The sequence below is a fragment of the Citrus sinensis genome, chromosome 9, assembly GCF_022201045.2.
Source record: "Citrus sinensis cultivar Valencia sweet orange chromosome 9, DVS_A1.0, whole genome shotgun sequence".
Taxonomy (NCBI): domain Eukaryota; kingdom Viridiplantae; phylum Streptophyta; class Magnoliopsida; order Sapindales; family Rutaceae; genus Citrus; species Citrus sinensis.
The window spans coordinates 22,637,952-22,658,235 of NC_068564.1; the positions used below are offsets into that span (position 1 = coordinate 22,637,952).

Consider the following 20,284-nt stretch of genomic DNA (forward strand, 5'->3'; position numbering starts at 1 on the left):
TCATTTGTCAATTGCTAATCTGCTTTCCTCTGTTTTCTACAAATTACGGTGAGTCCGCTTTTTGTGGATTGGTGAAAATAAGAAAGCGATTGTTGAGTCAACACTCGTAATCTCGGTTGGGGATTGGTGAAAAATTAGTGGGCAATTGAAGCAATGCATGTGTGATAAATAAAATCACAAGTTAATTAATTAAAATGCACAAAGTAAAGTCAAACAATATGCGGTCATCAATTCGTGCGTTCTTGATGTGTTTATTAAGTAATAGAAAGGTAAAAACCTCGAATCATCCAATAGGATTGAGACGCGTGTCAATTCACGGCCGCCGGCCGGAATCCAGTGCGGGGACGTGTAAGTCCGCTTTTTGTGGCGGGAAAGAAGATCCCTCTCGCGTGTAGGCGATAGTCAAGCAAGCAAATGTGGGGCAAATGGGCATGGTTTTATATAATTAACATTGTTATTAATTAGTAAAAGGGCATCTCTAGGCATTTTAATCTTTAAGTTACAGTTAAGGATCGTGAGTGATGCTTAATCAACTTTGTCAATATATCAAGCTCTACTTGTCTTTTCTAATTTATCTCTTATATAACAAATTCTTATAAAAAAAATAATTTATCAATTATAAAAAAATAAGATAAAATATTTTAATGAATGTTGTTGATAATAAAAAGTGTTTAAATCGCAATTTTTGTGAATGTAGCACTTTCCGATAAAGTTATTTCTTAAAGATCACTCTCAGTATAACACTTTTTTTTATGTTGCTTTAATTAATAACCTTGAAGAGTCACTCAAACAGACGATCAACCAAATGCTCTAGACATTCATTAATTATTTTTCCTTGATTAAAACAACTATCAAGTGTGTTTGTGGAAACATTAGTAAATAATTTAAAAAGCTTGCAAAATCAGTACTTATGAATTAACCTACCTCGATTCTTTAGCCAAAAAATTAATCTACGTGACAATCGGCAATAATAATCAACATGAACCATATAAATGAAATGAAATTAATCATATATTACTAGGATGAACCATTAACTAATATTAATTGATCCGAGCTTTAACAATATCAAATATAAGTTGGTAATTAGTTATTAATAAAACAAAAAAAATAAACTTTGAATAAATCTCGTTGATATATGTACACGTACTTGTAAGTGGATATTCAAAATTTAAGTTTAGGTAAGCTCGGATTAAGAGAGGGTCATAATTTTACTTTTATGCCATTCTTCGACTATAGATACCATGATAATAATGTATACTAATTTAGTTATTAATCAAATTAATCATATTCTAGAGCTCTAAAATGCATTCATTTATGATATTTTACTATAGATACCTTAAAAATAATGCGTGCCAATTTTGTTGTTCTTTTTTTTTTTTTTTTTTTTTTGGTGACAGTATTACTTTAGCTATTCAAAGGCAATATGTCTAGTAAATTCGTCAAACTTCAATTTAATGAGCTTATTCAAAGGAATCTAGATAAAAAAAATTATTAAAAATAATAAGTACTTAAAAATAAGCACTTGCGTAGTTGCGTTGTTATAAAAGGTGGTGACACCATATCAGTTTCCTACCCCTTATATCATGGAATAATTTATCAAAACTTAGGAGTTTAAATTAGCCCTTTTCATTCTCATTCATTCTCCCTTAGCTTGCTCTCTTGAAGCCAAACCACTTTCCGTAGCTTGAGACAGAATTAATGGCTACTTCTTCTCGCAAACTCAAAGCCATTTTCTCCTCTCTGGCCGTAACTCTACTGTTCATGATTTCACACTCTCAAGTAGCCTTCTCTTTTGATTTTGAGGATGTTGATGAAGAAGAAGTCTATGTTCTCGACCGCCCGGTTCCTGATCATAGCCCGAGGAGCAGGCTCTTGCTCAGTTCGATAAGAAAAGGTGCACAGTGCAGTGCCGATCATAAAAACATTTGTAATGGTGTTTCGGCAAACAATGGCACAAGCTTGTTGCATTGTTGCAAGATGCATTGCCGCAACATTCTTGGTGACAAGAACAACTGTGGCAAATGTGGCAGCAAGTGTAAGTTTGGACAGCTTTGTTGCAATGGGACTTGCACCAATGTGTTTGACAATGAAGCTCATTGTGGCAAGTGCAACAAGAAATGCCCTCGTGGGGTTCGATGTGAGTTTGGAAATTGTGGCTATGCTTAAAGAATTTTGAAGGATTTGTTTGGTATTGAAATGTTATGATTTGAAAGTGATATTTAATGTAAAAGAAAAGTTTTATTTTTAAATAAAAGAATTAAAAATGTGTGGAAAATATAAATTTTAAATAATAATTTTTAATAAAAATAATAAAATTATTATAAATTTTTTATCATATAAATGTAAGATCAATTCAATCTTAATTTACAAACAATAATTATAAGCGTATACTAAATATTTTAGTAGCAAAATCATAATTGTTCAATCATCTAACCAAACAGATGTTAGATTCATCAACATTAACTTTAAAAAGATGATGGAAGCCATGATGAGTTTCATTGTTAAGCAATAGGAAAAATAAAAAACTCTCACACTCTAAATGCATGCATTGCTATGGAACATGTGTAATATCTTCTTGATTTTTGTTCTTTTTTTTTTTTCTTTTTTTTTTGAACTTACCATGAGTCTCCTTAAAAGTTAGAATTAAACGTTTTCACGGGTTCTACAAAAAAATTAAAAAGAAAAAGAAAAAGAAAAAACGCAGCAACAAGTGCAATTTTGGACAGCTTGCATGCAATGGAACTAGATTTCACAAATTAATGTAATCTAACAATCAATGGCAATCCTCTGAGAAAAGTGCAACAATTTAAATATATAACACATCCAGCAATTTTTTAAAATCTAATCCATTACTTTCTAAAATTTTAAATATATATAAAACACATCCGGTAATTTTTATAAATTTAATCCATTATTTTCCAACAATTTTAATAAAAAAAGTTCTAACAATTTAAATATATAAAACTCGTCCAGAAAGTAATTATATTTGAATGTAATGTGAAAGGGAAAATTACCAATTGTATGCTACAATATCATCAACGTTATTGGCATGGTCTTTGACACCAAATTTTGATCTCCGAATGCAGATCGCCGAGATAATGGCCGCTGGTTTTATTTCATTTTTTTTTCCTATTAATGCAAATGCAAATCTGAGTTCGTGTTTGGGGGATAATGGCACTTTTTATCTTTTATCATTACTTTCTTATTTTAATGTTTCCTTCTCAATTCTCATTACTTTTATGTTATCGTTTCATTATTTTAATATTTTCTTTTCATTAATTTAATTTTTTAAATGAAAAAAGAAATAAAAGTAAGACCCACAGAATTAGTAGCTCCGTTACCGTTTCTGTCGTCCTTCCTTCGTTCCTTTGTTTGTTTAGCACTATTGATAAACAAATGATGTTATCATATAAATTACCATGACGTAGATGACAAAATCAATCATGAAATGGAGTAAATATAATTAATTAAGTTCATGCCTTATATGAAAATTGAGCTTCAACTAATAGGTATACCTGAAGAAACAAAGAAATGTGCAACTGTTAAAGGCTTAACAAAGGCTTGTCATGTGACACCAGCATAAATGCAAATTTCACGCCTCTATAATCTTATCTGTAATTTGCATGCATCGAGTACTTATAATATTGTCGCACTTTGTTGGTTTATGTGATCGACCTATCACCCACATAACCTGTAGCTAACACATACAATTTTTGCCAATTTGTCTCAAACATGTGTCTTCATCCAATACTTCTTTCAGTTTTACACATTATTCGCGTCGCTGGTTTGTGTGTTTGCATTTTTTATGATCAAATTGTTATATTTTGCTCTCCTGTTAGTTTAGAGACAACCTTAATTATTAGTGGGTAAAAACAAAAGTTTTCATGAAATATTGAAGGAAACTAAATAAATTTCATCGAGCAGCAACTTATAAAAAATACTCGAGAAATAATAAAAGCCCATTTAGCTCAAAAATGAATAAGAATGTTGATAACCTCTACCACATGAATCTGCTTACACCGGAATTGACAATGGATGGGAGCTTCATCTTCAGATAGTTTCATCATGAAGATGACAAAAATCATTATCTCGAGTGAGGAAGTGGGTAGTACAATATTAGCCTGTATAATACAAAAGCTTATAGTCACAAAGATGGGAAGACAAAGGAAAAGTCAGTAAGTCTTAAAGAGGAGAAAGCTGTGTTACTTTTTTTAAGGAGGAAAGCAAAGTAATAAACTGTAATAAAACATGAGATTGATATAGATTCACGTTTAAGCAATCTAACATGCAAATTTAATTGAAAAATGGTGATTTCTAAATGAATTTTAAATTTTTAAAAATAAATATTGAATATATTGCTATATTCATTAAAAAAAAAATGTTCTCTAAATGAATCAAACTCTTAACACGATAATAATGAAAATACAGAAAAGATGGAATCATTTCTGACAAGAAAGCAATTATATTTAATCTTTGAACCAAAGGTTGATTAAATGGAGAAACGTAAAGAAAATTAACTTTAAATCCAAACCAATGTCAACCTAAAGCAAGCAAAATATATAACAAGAGGATTGAGCACTGTAGCAAGGGCAAACAATGATCAAATCTTGCCACGGAATTCAAATAGCCACCACATATATGCAATAACCTCATAAATTTAATCATGATGCTCTATCATTTTATTGTGCTTCGAAGTTATACACAAAAACAAAACAAAGTTTCACAAATTAAAATAAAAATTAGAATAAAATAAAAAAGAACACCAATATATTTCTTTCAAGAATGTCTACGAAGTTCACACTGTTGAACAAATTACTATAAGATTTAACATATAAATCAACAAATTGAAAATTGCATAAAGAGAAAAAGATATAGGCAAGAAGGGAAGTGTTATTATCAATTTGATAACAACATTATAATGGCCACAGTTTGTTTTTCCTTTCCTTCTCTCTCAAATCTCATGTCTGATAGTGGAGCTTGCGAACAACTGTCTCACCATAATGCAACTGTAATCTCAATTTTCATAAGAATTTCCACGTCTTCTGGCAAAGAAAAATCTATCTTTAGGTGTAAAAGGACCTACCATCTTTAATGGCAAACCCCTTAGCTCAATGGTCTTGAAATAATACCAAGTTGAGGCTTCTCACAGTCATAGATATTGAATCAGCTCAACTGCAAACTTTCCTTTCCTTGTAGAGTTTATTTCTCCTATCTGAAATTAAAGGATATTTGATCATCTTAAATGCTTAGCTAAATACTGTTTTAAGGGTAATTTTTGTTATATCAGGGCAGTGGTTCGTTGAAATCTAAACTTACCTTTATTCTTCCTTTGCCACTTACCGAGACGATATCACCAGTCCTAAGAGTAGTACCATTTTTTGTAACAGTAGTCCAGTTAACACGCACATCACCATTACTATCAACAAAATAGAACTTAAGGTCATGCATATGTTTAACTAACTACAGGTCACATGTCAAATTAATATTAATATGACCATATTTATAATGATTTTCTTACAATCAAATTGCCATTCCTGAAAGGGATGCACAATATGACTAAAGAAATGCATAGTCAGAAAAGATCTTTCAATAAAGCTAAAATAAGTCATTTTATAAAGGAAGAATGGTGCGATATGGAATGAAGATCCATTGTACTTAACTGCAGAAAGATGCGGACAAAGACATACGTTTGGGAGATCTGAGAGAATCGCCAAACATGGATTCAATTGGAAACTTCGGTAATTTGAATAAGACCATGTGAGTAGCTGTAGATCTCAGGTCAAAAGGCCATTAGGAGGACCTAATGGCAGATGCTTTAGCAGAGATTTGAACCAGTGAAGCTAACGAGGAGTATCTACAATGTACCCAAGTGGCCAGCCTCTATTATTGATTTATAGAGCATGCATATTTAGTGTATCAGTTTTTGACTTCATTCATGCATATTTAGTGTATTACTGGAGATTGTTTCTATGACAGATTGCCTCCATCCTAACCAGGAAATCTAGAAACATGCAGTAACTGATGAATACCCGGAATCTACTACCATAAAATCAAAAATAAATATTATGAAAGAAGAGTAGGCTGTACCTGATCAAATTAACTAATTTTGACCGTGATAACTTAAATCCTGCACTAGCTAATGCATCGACCCTTAGTGATGCTTCTATGGTTTTGAATGACTTAGTCCTGAAAAAGATCAAAGATGTCGTACGGTCATTGACAAATACCAGATGAAGATTATCACAGAAATGAATCATTAATATGATGGTTCCTACCTTGGTGGTTCGTATTCAAGAGCAAGCAATGGTATCCTTGTACAAGAGACTGAAACATTACCAACCTTCAAGAAAAAAAATGCATTAAAATGGTGCGGGCAATGCAGCACTACATTACAAATACTGATTATTTTGCATTTTCTCATCCCCCTAGGAGCCTTTCACTTTTTGCGCAAAATACTGAGCCAGGTGACACTGTATTAAAAATTACTTGTTAATGCAGTGGAACAAAGCAGAATTTAAGCTAATTACGGCAGTTCTGTTAATTACAATGACATACAAGTGGGAAAGAAAAATATTTTCTGCTTTTATGTGTAACACAAAAGATGTAGTTATTTTCAGAAGGGATATTATCATTTTCCCACCAAAGATATTCTGACATATCATGTCAGTACCACGGTTTGGTAAAACCATCAATTTACCACTAAACGTTTAAACTATTATCATTTTCCCACCATTCCGTTAAAACTCAGTTAATATGTAACGGAAAATTCATAAAAGGTCAATTTTACCCCTGGAGCGTAAAAGACTATGTAATTAACCTTTTGTGAATTTTGTAATTAAATCATCATTTACTGTTCTTCCTTCTTAAAGGGCAAAAATTGCCCTTTATGAATTTTATAAAATTGACCGTGTGGTGCTAGGCACTTTATAAATTGATTTAATTTATTTAATTTTTAAAGGACAAATTTATTTATTTAATTTTTTGTGTAAAATTATTATCATCATATCAAAGATTAAATTGCTTCTTTTGCACATTTTTTTTCCCTTTCATAAATTGATTTTTAGTAGTAGAATAAATTGTCTTTAGCTCGTCAATTTAATAAATAAATTTGCCCTTTAAAATTAAATAAATTAAATCAATTTATGAAGTACCTAACACCACACGATTAATTTTACAAAATTCATAAAGGGTAATTTTTGCCCTTTAGCAAGGAAGAATAACAAATGATGATTTAATTACAAAATTCATAAAAGGTTAATCACATGGTCTTTTACGCTCCAGGGGTAAAATTGACCTTTTATGAATTTTCTGTTACATATTAACTGAGTTTTAACTGAATGGTGGGAAAATACTAACAGTTTAAACGTTTGGTGGTAAATTGATGGTTTTACCAAACCGTGGTACTGACATGATGTGTCAGAATACCTTTGGTGGGAAAATGATAATATCCCTTTTCAAAAAAACAGTATATCAGAAAGTAAATACAACCTTTTCAAGTGATGTTATAAGATAGTCAGCAAGTTCAGGAACAACTAGGAATTGAGCCCCCTTTTCTCCCTGGACAGACATCAAAATAGGAAAAGATATTAGCTCAATCCAACTAAGTTCTCCCACTTTCTGAGCTGGCTGGAACTAAACACCGCATGATATATTATGCTTTAAAGAAGAAGCAGAAAGAATACTCTGAAAATTTTTATCTCCAACTTATGAATTCGGTTAATGCATAACCAACATAATTACATCATGCAGAGAGCTCTTAGAAGTAAAATAAAGTGCAGGCCCTGACAGTGCAATGACTTGTTGGCTCCTAAACAGGAATTCAGGGGTTCCATTCCCTTTTGTTGGACACACAAGGAGCTCTCTCCCAGTTTAGAACCATGACGTATCAAATGATTAATCCGACATTGCTGTCATGATAAGTGGTTCCATGATCTGTGACACCAAATACTAGGTAACATAACAAAGAATAGTCAATTGATGGACACAGAATAGTTTCATGTTAGCTTAGAAGGTTTCTGAAATGATATTACGGATTCTTTGGGAAACAAGAACATTAATGCAGAATTGTTATCATATTGTCATTCACAAGGATGTCATGATAGTGTAATGACATCCTTACAAACTTATTTATGTCTGAAGAAAGGTAATCCATCTTCTAATGTTTGGCCAAGTTCCAGATAAGGGTACACAGCAAGTTGGATGACTCCAAATGAACATGATAGAAGCAAGCGGCTCACACCTCACAAAGTGTATTGCAAGCATCCGGAACAGAGAAAGCCTTTATTCTAATGAATATACATGTCATTTGAACCACGTCAGTAAAGATATTGTTTTTCAGGAACGAAAACTGTCTTTTCAAGGAGAAGCTGATTTCCACTACCATACAAGCCACATTTGTCAAATACTATAGAAAACTGAAATGAATCCTCGAAATAAAATTAGATAATACCTGTAAGATAATATCTCCAATCTTTTCCCTAGCAATTCCAGTGCCAAGAATTGAGCCAAGGAAGTCACCATGAGAACACGGTTGAAATCCAAAGTTTCCTGTGATACTGGATGAAAAGGCAACCAATTATGACAACATAATTGAACGATTCAAGTAATTGATGCCCTGAGTAGAGTTTCAAAATAGTCGAGTGATAAAATGACTTTGCCTCAATGCTGCAACTATATCTGGATCACTTGTCAATAATTCAGGATGTCCAACAGAAAGCCGACATCGCTCAGCCTGGACAATCGGGAAGATATGTCATTGCATTTTCATTCATGCCAAGCACATCACGTCGGAAAAAATTCTCATGATTAATCCAAATAGAGCACATTTGTTTGGAACTAGCCATGCATTCTTTCATATGAAAATTGCTTTGAGATCAAAATTTAACTTAACCTGCGGGTATCCTCCCTGTGCAACTGCTTTGACATCAGCTAGTTTTTCTAGTGCCATCATTGATTCCTTCAACACAGGTGGGGTAAGAAAATCAGAGTGTAGAACTTCTCTTCTTGATGATGCCCGTCTAGCCTACAACAAGCAAGAATCATGCACAAATTACATACAGAAAGCACAATTCCAGTAACTCAAAAATGAATTAAGGTTCAGTTTCAATTCAATGGATGATAAATTACCATTTCAAGGATATGCTTGACTTCCTCAATAGCATTTTTGTCTCCCACACCTTTAAGTAAATCATCAAAATTCCCCTTTACAGCTTGTATCAGGTGACGTATCCCTGAAGCTTCAATGCAAAACAAATCAAAACCCTTATAAAGTAACAAACTTTAAATCAAGATTCAATAAAGAAACCTTTTTTTAATTCTTATCCATCGTTTTCTTAGCTCTTGCATATGTTTCAGCTAACACACACAATATCACATGTTCAAAAAAAAAAAAGAGCTTAATGGGTATATCAAATTACACAAAGACAAAGCAGACAAAAGAAAAAACGTAAGCATACGCATTGAAAAGGGAATGAAATTGAAAGACAGTCACCAGTGTGTCTGAGAGAAGTGGGGAAGGTAAAAGGCCTATGAGTTCCATGAAAACAAGAACCGGGGTTTAAGTGAAGCAGAGGTTGAGGGAGTGAAAATGTTCGAACTGCTCTTCTTAGAATCCAGGGTGCAGCCAAGCTGATAGCAGCCATGTCCGTGCGTACTGGAGGCTGCCCAAGACCCAAGTAGTCTTGGGAGTTGGGCCCCCTTCGGCTAATCTTTTACTTGTAAAATTTGAAGTAAGATATTATGGGGAAAAAAAGAAAAAAGGGTCATTCTACAATGCTCTTCTAAAATTACAACATTGGGATAAATATATAACCGCTTATAAAATTAGAAATTAATTATGATAATATTTTAATTTTAATTATTAAAAATTTAATTAATCATATGTCAAACCAGTTAAACTTATTTTTATTAAAATTAAATAATAAAAACCATTATATGGTCTCTTTAAACTGTATTTTTCTTTCAAAAGAATATTTAAATTTTTTCGAACAAAAATTATTATAAATCATATCAACAAAGACTGAATAGATTATATTTTAAGTAAAGTGGAAGAGAAATTTTCTGTTCTTATAAAAGAAAGAAAAAAAATTAGAACGACCTGAAAGTTTACTGTCAAATCCTTGACAATAAATGAAAATACTTAATCTGCAAGTTGTAAGCGAAAAACATAAACTATTTCACCAAAATCAATGTCATTTAATAAGTTCTCCTTATGAATATGATAGCAAGTTGCATGCTTGGGCCAAGCTTTTTTAAGCTTAAGCTGAAACTCTTTCTAAGAAAAGTGTAAGCGTCTAGATGAACTTTCACATATTTTTTTAAACTATTTTTTAAATTATTGTAAGTTTATAATGAATTAATAAGTTGTTATAATAAATAATGAATAAAGAAAATAAATATTTTAAAATAAAATAATAATAAAAAATTATATATTTAATTTTTTAGTACTGAACTCTCTAATTTAAGTATCTTATTAATTAATTAAGACCAAGGGAGAGTTTAATGTTATAATCGTAAATTTTTTGAATCATTAGTGATTCATGAATAGAGATTTATGTTTTCTTTTTTTTTCTTTTTCAATTAATTTTTGTTATTTTAATTTATATTAGTGAAAGAGAGGTTCGGCCTGACTTGGCCTTTCTTTTTCCTTAAGTTTTTTTTTTGCAAGCCCTCATGTGAAGGATCGAGTCTATGTCCGTAGGACACGTGCTTTTTTGCCAAGCTTACTTATTACCAGTCGAAACCTTCACAACAATAATCAAAAAAAAAAAAAAAACAAGTAGACAATAAAACAAAAACAAATCGCAAATGAAAATAAAACAAAAAAACAAAAAAAGGGAGAAACACAAGTCACCCACCCTTAAAAAACTTATCCTTGGGGAAGCTACACAAAGACCAAGCTATAAGGCAATTGAAACCTCTATGCACCACCAATAGTGCTGATGCAGTAACCTTTAATAAATGCGTATTCTCCCATTTTAAACATTAGAAAAATTTTGTCAAAGGAGTAGAAGAAAAAATTAAAAAAGAAACTTAAAAATTGCAATGAGAATGAAAAGATGCTAACTAGATAGGGGAACTCTCCCCCTGGCCAGAGATGGTGGTTTGATCTTAGTGGTGCCGCACCAAGAGGACGAAAAAGATAGCGATTTTACTGGTTGAAGCAGCTAGTCTATTTTAGTGCAGAAAGAATGAGGAATTAGATGATGAGAGAATGTGCGTGAGTATGCACGCAACACACATCAAAATGACTCAATCTTAATTTTTAATATATTATCATTTATGTTTGAGGGATCAAAAAGGAGTACGACTAGACGCTGCCTAGTCAATCATGAGACTTAGTCAAAGGTGTGTGAGTGCGCAATCGTGTTCTCTTCAGCTAAGGCATGAATGAATTTAATCGAGGATAATCTTTCTCATTCTCGTGAGCAAAAGATCAATTATGTGTGGCCGGTTGGGTGATGCACGGAGAAACCTGCCCAAATCAATCACGAGACTAGTGAAAGGTCAACCTACAATTTTTCTCCTAGATAGTCGGGCATGGAGCTAATCCACTAATGGTCATGTGGCTCATCCACTAACGATCGCGCATTAATTTTAGGGCAGTGGTTTTGGCTACTTATAAAAGCCCCAACCAGGAAAGTAAAAGGGCATTGTTAAACTATCTTACTCTTTTTTTTATTTCAGTAATGTCTCTCTTTTATCTCTTTTCTTCTTTTCCTAGATTAATTAGAAAGCTTTTTCACTCAAAGCAATTATAAAAAGCCACAAGATTTGTGGCATGAGTTTTTCTAAAATGCTCAGAAACTGACTAGAATGTTAAAGGGGTTACGTTGGGAAAACATCTAGTGCCCCTTCAACTGTTCTTTATGGACGCAAGTGAACCCAACTGAAAGTCACTGTAGTCATTGGAATTTACTCCAAGCAAGAATAAAGAAACAAATACTGTCTCCTATCAAAATAAATTTAAGTGTTAGCTTGGACGCTGGATGCTACAGCCATGACCAGAATTCTGCATCAATATTTTAGTACCAAAAGCAAACTTACATTTGGAAAAGAGCAAACAAACATGAATGTTGGAGACAACATCATTCAAAGATTAGGATCCAAAATAAATGATTCTGTTATCTTGCGGGAGATAGCAAATGAAGCAAGGGATAGGGCGATGCATGAGCGAATGGAGCAAACGGAAAGGCAGATGGAAACTCTCACATCGATTCTGCATGAATTGAGGAATGAGTAAAAGAGGCTTGGTGAGAAAACCCCAGGGAAAATCAAGATATCACTGTACTTGGTAACAAAACAGCTTGTGGCGAGCAAAAAATGAGGTTGAAATCCAATTCCATAGCAAGCAAAACCTTTAAACAAGAAACTATTTTTTTGGAAATTAGAATCTAGAAAACAGTAAAAATGAAGTGAATGGTGAGGAAATAGAGCTTAGACAGCACTTACAGGACATAGAATAGGAACGCGAGCACATTAATACATGAAATTCTGGTCGCGCTATGGAGCTATAAGGGGAGGTGCGAAGATTGGCTCAAATAATTGAAGAGATGCAAGGTTAGGGTATAACACCAAGCTGAAGATTATATTGGATAACGATTCCTTTTTTTCAGCAGCAATTATGAGCACTATAATCCCAAGGGTTTTTCGTTTTTCCGATCTCAAGTACACTAGGAAGAGCGACCCTTTAGTGCATATCGAGTGTTTCAATAACATGATAAAGACGCAAAGTTTTAGACAAGCCTAGAGATTCAGAGCGTTTCCATTGACTTTGGAAAGACAAGCACGAGAATGGTATCGAAAGCTACCTCGCAAAAGTATTAGAAGTTTCGAGCAAATATGTATGGAATTCGCGGAATAGTTTTATGGAGCAGTGGCCTTAGAAAATGATATAATGATGTTGATAAGGATCAAACATGGAGAAGATGAGCCACTCAGATAATTTGTAAAAAGGTATCACCGTGCAGTCCTCAATCTTGGAGCCTTTAATCATCCCTAAACTTTAAAGGAATTAAAAGAATGAGTAAATATATGGTGACTATGGTATAATATTAGAAGTCCGACCAAACATTCGTACTCTATGGCCTACGAGCAGGCAAAGAAAGATATCAAGATTAAGGAAGCAAATGTCATAAGGATCAAGAGCAAGCAATTAAAAGAGCTTAAGCGTCGGGAGAAGAATGCCTACAAAAGGCAATAGGCTAGTTAAGCGAAATGAGAGACCATCATCGAGTAAAGGAACAAATGACCAAGCAGCTCCTTATCAACGCTGCCAGAAACCAACACCATTTTATCAAAGTGGAGACCCGCTCTTTCATTACCCAAGTGGGGATCTTTAGAGGGAACATCACCACAATGCCCCAATAATGAACCCCACACATAATTTTAGACTTGACCAATCAAACCCACACCACTTGCAAAAGCTCACATAATTTCCTTAAAGATAGAACTATGCAGGTGATTGATCAAAGCCCAGATTATGGGAGGAATATACCATTGAAAGTCTTGATCGAGGAGCTGTTCCATGCAATAAAAGTTCAGGGGTCTAATGTTTCCTCCAGCACCATTTGCAAAAAGGGCTAGCAAGCGAGATCAGAGTAGATTATTTGAATTTCATGATATGCACAGACACACCACACTCCAGTGTCGTGACTTGAAAAACCAAGCAGAGGATCTCGTAAGGAATCGTTATTTTAATGAATTCATAGATGGTTCTTTTCCTATACAAATCAGCAAAACATGGTAGGGGAAAATTCTAGTAAGATCACTCACGAGCAACCTATAGTTCGAGTCATTACAGGAGGCCCAACATTAGATTGGGAATCGAACAGAGCTCTCAAAAACTGTTCAAGGTATGCGATGACCAACCGCGATGTACTCTTCAATATGTTGGCACCAAAGTGAGCAAAAAGAGTAAGTGCTGATTATGTGGACAGAGAATGATGAGGATGGAGTGTTGTACCTGCATGAGGATGCCTTGGCAATAACAGGAAACGTTGAGAGCAAATGATTAAATATGCTACTGTTGGATTCTGGAAGTTCGATTGATATTCTCTTTAAATCCACACTAAATGAGATTGGGATCACAGATTTAGGGCTGGAGCACATCAATATCTTTTTGAAAGGATTTAAAGGAGGAAGGTTAACACCTCTGAGAGTAATGAAGCTACCAATGACAATAGACTCTAAGCACTTTGAGAAAAAATTGATGTTGGACTTTGTGGTCGTCAATGAGGATAGTCCATATCAAATAATTTTAGGTAGGCCATTCATTCATAAGGATTAGTAAAACAGCAATGTCGAATCATTACCTAACTCTTAAATATTGGGTAAACAACATTATAGAAGTCGTGAAAGGTGATCAAAAAATTGCTAGAAGTTGTTACGCAATAGCAGTTAGGGAAACATATAGATAACTTCATTGGATACAGGAGAAGACTATGAGAAATGAAGGTGGGAACCAGTTGAAGAGACTGAAACCAAAAGCATGAAACAAGGTGACCTATAGAAGACAGTGAAAATTGGATTAAGGTTAAGAGAAAAATTAAAAACTTGGTGGAGTGCTTGAGAGCTCATGTTGATGTATTCACTTAGTCCCATGATGACATGCCAGGAATACACCTCAAGCTAGCTTGTCACAAGCTTACGATAAATGAAAATGCCAAACCAATAAAACAAGAGAAGAGGTGCTTCAATCAAAAGAGATATGATGCCATAAATGTCGAGGTGGAAAAACTTCTGCGAACAGGTTTTATTAGGGAAGTTAACTACTCCGTGTTGATTTCTAACGTGGTCGTGGTGAAAAAAACTAATGAAAAATGGAAAATTAGTGTGGGTTTTATATACTTCAACAAGACGTGCCCAAAAGACAGCTTCCATCTACCAAAAATTAACCAACTCATTGATTCAATTGTTGGTCACGGCCTGCTCAGTCTCATGGATGCATTTTCAGGTTACAACTAAGTACCCATGTTTGAGCATGATGAAGAGCATACAATTTGCATTACTAACTAGGGTTTATTCTATTACAGGGTGATGCCTTTTGCTTTAAAAATCTAGGTGCAACATATGAAAGGCTAGTGAATAAAATCTTCAAGCTCCTCATTAGTTGCACTATTCGGGTGTATGTTAACGATATTATTACTAAGTTTAAAATCTCTGTTGACCATACAAGACACTTAAAAGAGACTTTCGAGCTGTTAAGAAAGTACAAGATAAAACTAAATCCCGGGAAGTGCGTATTTGAAGTAAGTTCGTGAAAGTTCTTAGGGTTTATGGCAAGTTATAGAGGAATCAAGGTGAATTCAGAGAAGATTTAGGCAATTATTGAGATTAAATCTCCTCGCACACTAAAAGAGATAGAAAACCTTATGAGAAAACTGGCAAGTGCAATACCTTTTTTTAAGTCATGAGAAAATAAAAGAAAACTGAGTGTACGTAAGAGTGTAAAGAAACGCTTCAAAAATTGAAAAAGTATTTGCTCGAAGCATTGTTGTTGTTGACACTACGGGAAGGTGATACATTGTATTTATACTTGGTAGTGCCTGAATGTAAGAGTTTAGTGCTGATATAGGAGGAGGAAAGAATTCAACATTGTATACTATATTAGTAAAGCTCTACTCAATGCAGAAACCAAGTACTCAAAGATAAAGAAGTGGACACTAGCCCTGATTATAATTGCTCGCAAACTAAGGCCATATTTTCATGTCTATCCAATTATTGTGATGATAGATCAACCACCTTAGCAGACACTGCATAAACCAGAGGCTTCTGAGTGCTTAGTGAAATGGTCTGTGGAGTTGAGTGAGTTTGACATAAGTTACAAATCCCGAGCAACGATCAAAGCACAAGCGCTAGCAAATTTTATAGTAGAACTCACGAAGCCATATATGAAGGCTAGTGATGACCAAGTAGTTGCAAGGTTAGTACAGACAGAATATTGTTGATAATTATGGATGGCTCATCCAACGATCAAAGAGCAAAGGCTGCATATTCTGTTTTTAGGACAGACATGATCATTTATAGTTGAATGCCAGCCCAGAGTTATATTCATAATCAGCTTGAATCTCAACCAAACTTTGAAAGTTGGATATTTGTGACCACAAGAACTCAAGTTGTTTCTCATACGGGCAAGCTTATTTTTATGCTTTTAAGTTCATATTTCACTCTAAACAGCTCATGTTCCAACTAAATAACCATGGACTTGGCAAGAGCAAACTTCTCCTTGAGTGACAAAAATTCTCTATGGAGCTTACCAGATTGCTCTTCAGCAAGCTCTGCCATCTTTTTTAAGGCTTGGGCCTCCACTTACATCTTTCTTTCTTATTGATCAATCATAGCCTTATAATATGTAGCATTGTAGCAAGCTGTAAGGCACCAAGTTGAAAAATGTTCATCAGCTTGCCAACAGTGTGGTCTTCGAGATCCTCAATTAACTTCTTTTGCACTAGTATTGAGTATTCATTTTGGTAAGAGACCAAGAAATAAGCTCGCTCGTGTTATTGTTGTAGGAATTTTGAAATGTCTACTAGGCGAGATAAGGTCACGAGGCTCTTTCTAGTAGATTTGCCACTTGGGCTTCCATATTTTTTATAAGGAAAAGAAAGAAGGGTTTGCAAAAGCGAGAAATCTTGAGTGACCAAAAATTTTTTGGGAGAAATGAGCCAGTTGCTCAAGCTATCACCACTACAACGACACTTTCTTTCGATGGCATCAAGAATTTTTTTATCTATATTTGTTGTTGATGGTACTAAACGAGACTCAACCAAGCTGGTAAGTGAAAGAAGATTTTTGCACGAGCATGAGTTGGCAAAAGCGGTTTTAACTCCCAAAAGCAGGCTCTCTTTCATGTTGTATGTCATGCTCTAAGAAACTGAAACGTCAAAGAAATAGAATAAAACTAAGGTATAAAGTTCAATTATGAGTTTCTATGGCCAGTATATGACATAAAGTGCAAATACATAAGGAACGAGAATATTTTCATTAGGAGTAGAAGCCACTTGGCCCTAGTTTCCCCCAACAAGAAAAATTTACTTTTCCAATTGCCACCCGAAGTTAGGATATCTATTATGAGCTTTCTCTTCTTTAAGCTCGTCATAAAGTAGTACTAGGTTGCATCATTTAGATTATTCTTCAATTGGTACATATTTTTTATCTCGTCAACAAAAGGCTTATTTTGCCTGCATTTTTTCCACAAAACGTACAGGCCAGAAAGCACTCTATACGTGTTTAGGTTAAGCTGGCCAAGGGCTATGTTTATTCTACCCCTCACCTGAACAAAATAGAGTTAAATGGATAACCTAACACCCAATTTGAAGCATTCTAAGTATAAAGTTACACACCCTTTAGGGGAACGACTAAGAGTATACTTAGGATTAAGTATCCTAATATCAACATCACCAGGAATGTTATAGACCTCCCTAAGCCTATCTAGATCTTTTATTGTGGTACTACACTTCATCTCGTGGGTAAGACTCAGCATTCCCTCTGTGGCTAATTTTTACCTTTTTGGCTAGTCGGATCTCCTCAGAGGGTTCCTCTTCGCTATTACCTTTGTCATTAGTGTTTCATGCTCTACTTATACTAAGAGTTTTATTAGAACTTGATTCTCTCTCATCACTCCCTCTATTAGATTTGTTCTTTATAGACGAGGAAAAAACCTCAAGTGACATCTTTCTAGGATTATCTTTGGTTGTTTTGACCTATGTTTTCTAGAGGGATTTGGAGGTTAGAAACAGGTTCCCTGAGCATGATAGCCAAGAAGTCTAACTCATCATCGCTATCAACCTCAACCTCAATTAACTATTTTTTTGCCCTTAGACATGGTTCCAAAACAAAAACACTCAAGATCCAACAAACAACAACTAGAGAGGAGTTCAAGAAGTAATACTTGGGTTGAATCGAAATCGTCTGAGCGATGGCTACGAAAAAAATAGTGTGCACATAGATTTTTTGCTTTTTAATAGTGAAGTTGATGGAAAGTTTTAGGAAAGAGAAATGACATTAGGGATTTAAATAGTAGGACATGTGAGAGGTTGTGTCTGCAGTGGTAAAAGGTCATCCCGCCAAAGTCAATTATGAGATTTTGTCAATTGTTAAAGGTCAACCCACTATTTTTCTCTTAGATATCCGAGCACGAAGCTAATCCACTGACGATCATGTGGTTCATCCACTAACGGTCGTGCATCAATTTTGGGCCGGTGGTTTTGGCTACCTATAAAAGTCCTAACTAGGTAAGTAAAGGGGCATTGGTAAACTCTCTTACTCTCTTTATTTTAGTAGTTTCTCTTGTTTATCCTTTTCTTCTTTTTCCAAATTAATTAGAAAACCTATTTGCTCGAATCAATTATAGAAATCCATGAGATTTATAGCACAAGTCTTTTCCCGAAGGCCTAGAAATTGACTTAAGTATTAGAGAAGTCACGACAGAAAAACAATCAGCAACCCCCTAACCGTTCTTTGTGAACACATGTGAACCCAACTGAAAGTGATTGTGGTCATTGGAATCTTCTCGAAGCAAGAATGAATGAGCAAGTATTGTCTCTCATCAAAAATAAATTTAAATGTTGGCGTGGACGCCTAGTCGTTATAGCCATGACCAGAATTCTGCATCAATAATTTCTTCACTAAAAATTCTCTTAATAATTTAAGAAATTAAGATTTTATGCTTCATAGAAATGCGATTGATTAATTATGTAAACAAATAAAACCTTTTTAAAGTTTCAAAACACCAGGGAGCATTTGGAAACAAAGCGAAAATCTTAGACAAAAAATGAGGACAGAAATAAAGTAAACCGGGTCGGTTTTGTTTATCATAATTTTTGAATTATCAAGATAAATCGATTCGGTCTCGTTCTATCAAAATACGTGGCATCCGTTGAGTACTGACAAAAAAATATCATCACTTGTGGGTGTGACGTGGTGGTATTAAAGTAAAGCCTATGGACACCAATTAATAAAAGTTGGCTGCGACGTTGCAGCATCATCCTCATCAGACAGAATGGATAACTCTATACAGCCGACGTCAGCACTGAGCTCCTCTTCTGGCCACCGGAATATGCCCGTGATAGGCCTGGGCTGTGCGGTTGGCAAATCGAACTTGAACGCCTTGAAGCTGGCGGTGCTGGAGGCCATCAAGCTGGGTTACAGACATTTTGACACGGCTGCAATTTACGGAACCGAGAAGGCTCTGGGAGAAGCAATAGCCGAAGCACTCAGGCTTGGCCTCGTCACTTCCCGTGAACAACTCTTCATCACTTCCAAGCTCTGGTGCCACAACGCTCATCACGACCGCGTTATCCCGGCAATAAAGAAGTCTCTCAGGTAACAAAATTTAATAACAAAACAAGCTATCTAGCTCTCTGTCAGGGTGTCAGTAATAGATTACTTTCTGTGTCTGATGTGCAGTGCGCTTCAAATGGAATATTTAGACCTCTACCTCATTCACTGGCCCATCAGTGCTAAGCCAACATCAGAGGAGGAAGAGGTTGGAATGTCTCTGCCTAATAAAGAGGACCTTTCACCTTTGGACTACAAGGGCGTGTGGGAAGCCATGGAAGAATCTCAAAGGCTCGGCCTCACTAAGTCCATTGGTCTCAGCAACTTCTCTTGCAAGAAGATTGACACTATACTCACCTTCGCTACCATCCCTCCTTCCATCAATCAGGTGAGCTTGCCACAAACTATGTTTGTACGAACTCATATGACATAATATGATTGGTTGAATGAAAGCAACACGTATTTCTTTTTTGAAGGTGGAGATGCACCCTGTCTGGCAACAAAGGAAGCTTAGAGAATTTTGCAAGGTCAAGGGCATGAATGTCACGGCGTACTCACCTTTGGGAGCCGTAGGGACAAGATGGGGAAGCAATCAAGTCATGGAGAATGAAGCACTAAAGCAGATTGCAGAGGCTCATGGCAAGACTGTCGCTCAGGTTTCTCTTAGATGGATAGTTGAGCAAGGAGTGACAGTTGTTGTCAGGAGCCTCAATCCAGAGAGATTGAAGCAGAACCTGGGGATCTTCGATTGGGAATTAACTGATGACGACTATGACAAGATTAATCAAATCGCACAGCGTAGATTGATACCAAGTGATTTCCTTATTTCCCCTCATGGACCATTCAAGACCCCTGAGGAGCTGTGGAATGATGGCTAGTTTCAGACTTTCGAAATACAAATATTCCAAAAATTATATGAAATGTAATAATTAATTTCAAATGTAAGGTTCTATAATTTGAATTTTAATAATGATGGAAATGCAAACACTTTTGTAATTGAAAAGTG

The 20,284-nt window shown here is 34.9% G+C and overlaps 3 protein-coding genes across 9 annotated transcripts; 2 read left to right on the plus strand and 1 right to left on the minus strand.

The window, feature by feature from the left end:
- Positions 1-1,597: 1,597 nt before the first annotated feature.
- On the plus strand, positions 1,598-2,256 carry LOC107175780 (protein GRIM REAPER). Its single transcript, XM_015527515.3, has one exon. The coding sequence runs from the start codon at positions 1,699-1,701 to the stop codon at positions 2,164-2,166; it is 468 nt and encodes a 155-aa protein (XP_015383001.2). The 5' UTR covers positions 1,598-1,698; the 3' UTR covers positions 2,167-2,256.
- Positions 2,257-4,745: 2,489 nt separating this feature from the next.
- LOC102629495 (uncharacterized) lies at positions 4,746-9,759 on the minus strand. Of its 7 annotated transcripts, none has more exons than XM_025092296.2 (10): positions 9,491-9,759; positions 9,127-9,230; positions 8,891-9,022; positions 8,658-8,731; positions 8,450-8,555; positions 7,489-7,557; positions 6,276-6,340; positions 6,088-6,186; positions 5,317-5,416; positions 4,746-5,212 (listed from the first exon to the last, which is right to left on the minus strand). In XM_025092296.2, exons 1-10 carry the CDS (start codon positions 9,639-9,641, stop codon positions 5,150-5,152), a joined length of 963 nt encoding a protein of 320 aa, XP_024948064.2. In that variant the 5' UTR covers positions 9,642-9,759; the 3' UTR covers positions 4,746-5,149. The 7 variants fall into 7 exon arrangements, 5 of the variants coding, with proteins under 5 accessions (XP_024948064.2, XP_006464765.2, XP_015387062.2 ...); XM_006464702.4 differs by having other exon boundaries at positions 9,127-9,236; positions 9,491-9,756; XM_015531576.3 differs by having other exon boundaries at positions 9,127-9,236; positions 9,456-9,604.
- A 9,189-nt stretch (positions 9,760-18,948) lies between these two features.
- On the plus strand, positions 18,949-20,274 carry LOC102629204 (non-functional NADPH-dependent codeinone reductase 2-like). The gene is made up of 3 exons (XM_006464701.4): positions 18,949-19,323; positions 19,408-19,666; positions 19,755-20,274. The coding sequence occupies exons 1-3, from the start codon at positions 19,001-19,003 to the stop codon at positions 20,154-20,156; spliced, it is 984 nt and encodes a 327-aa protein (XP_006464764.2). The 5' UTR covers positions 18,949-19,000; the 3' UTR covers positions 20,157-20,274.
- The last annotated feature ends 10 nt before the right edge of the window (positions 20,275-20,284 follow it).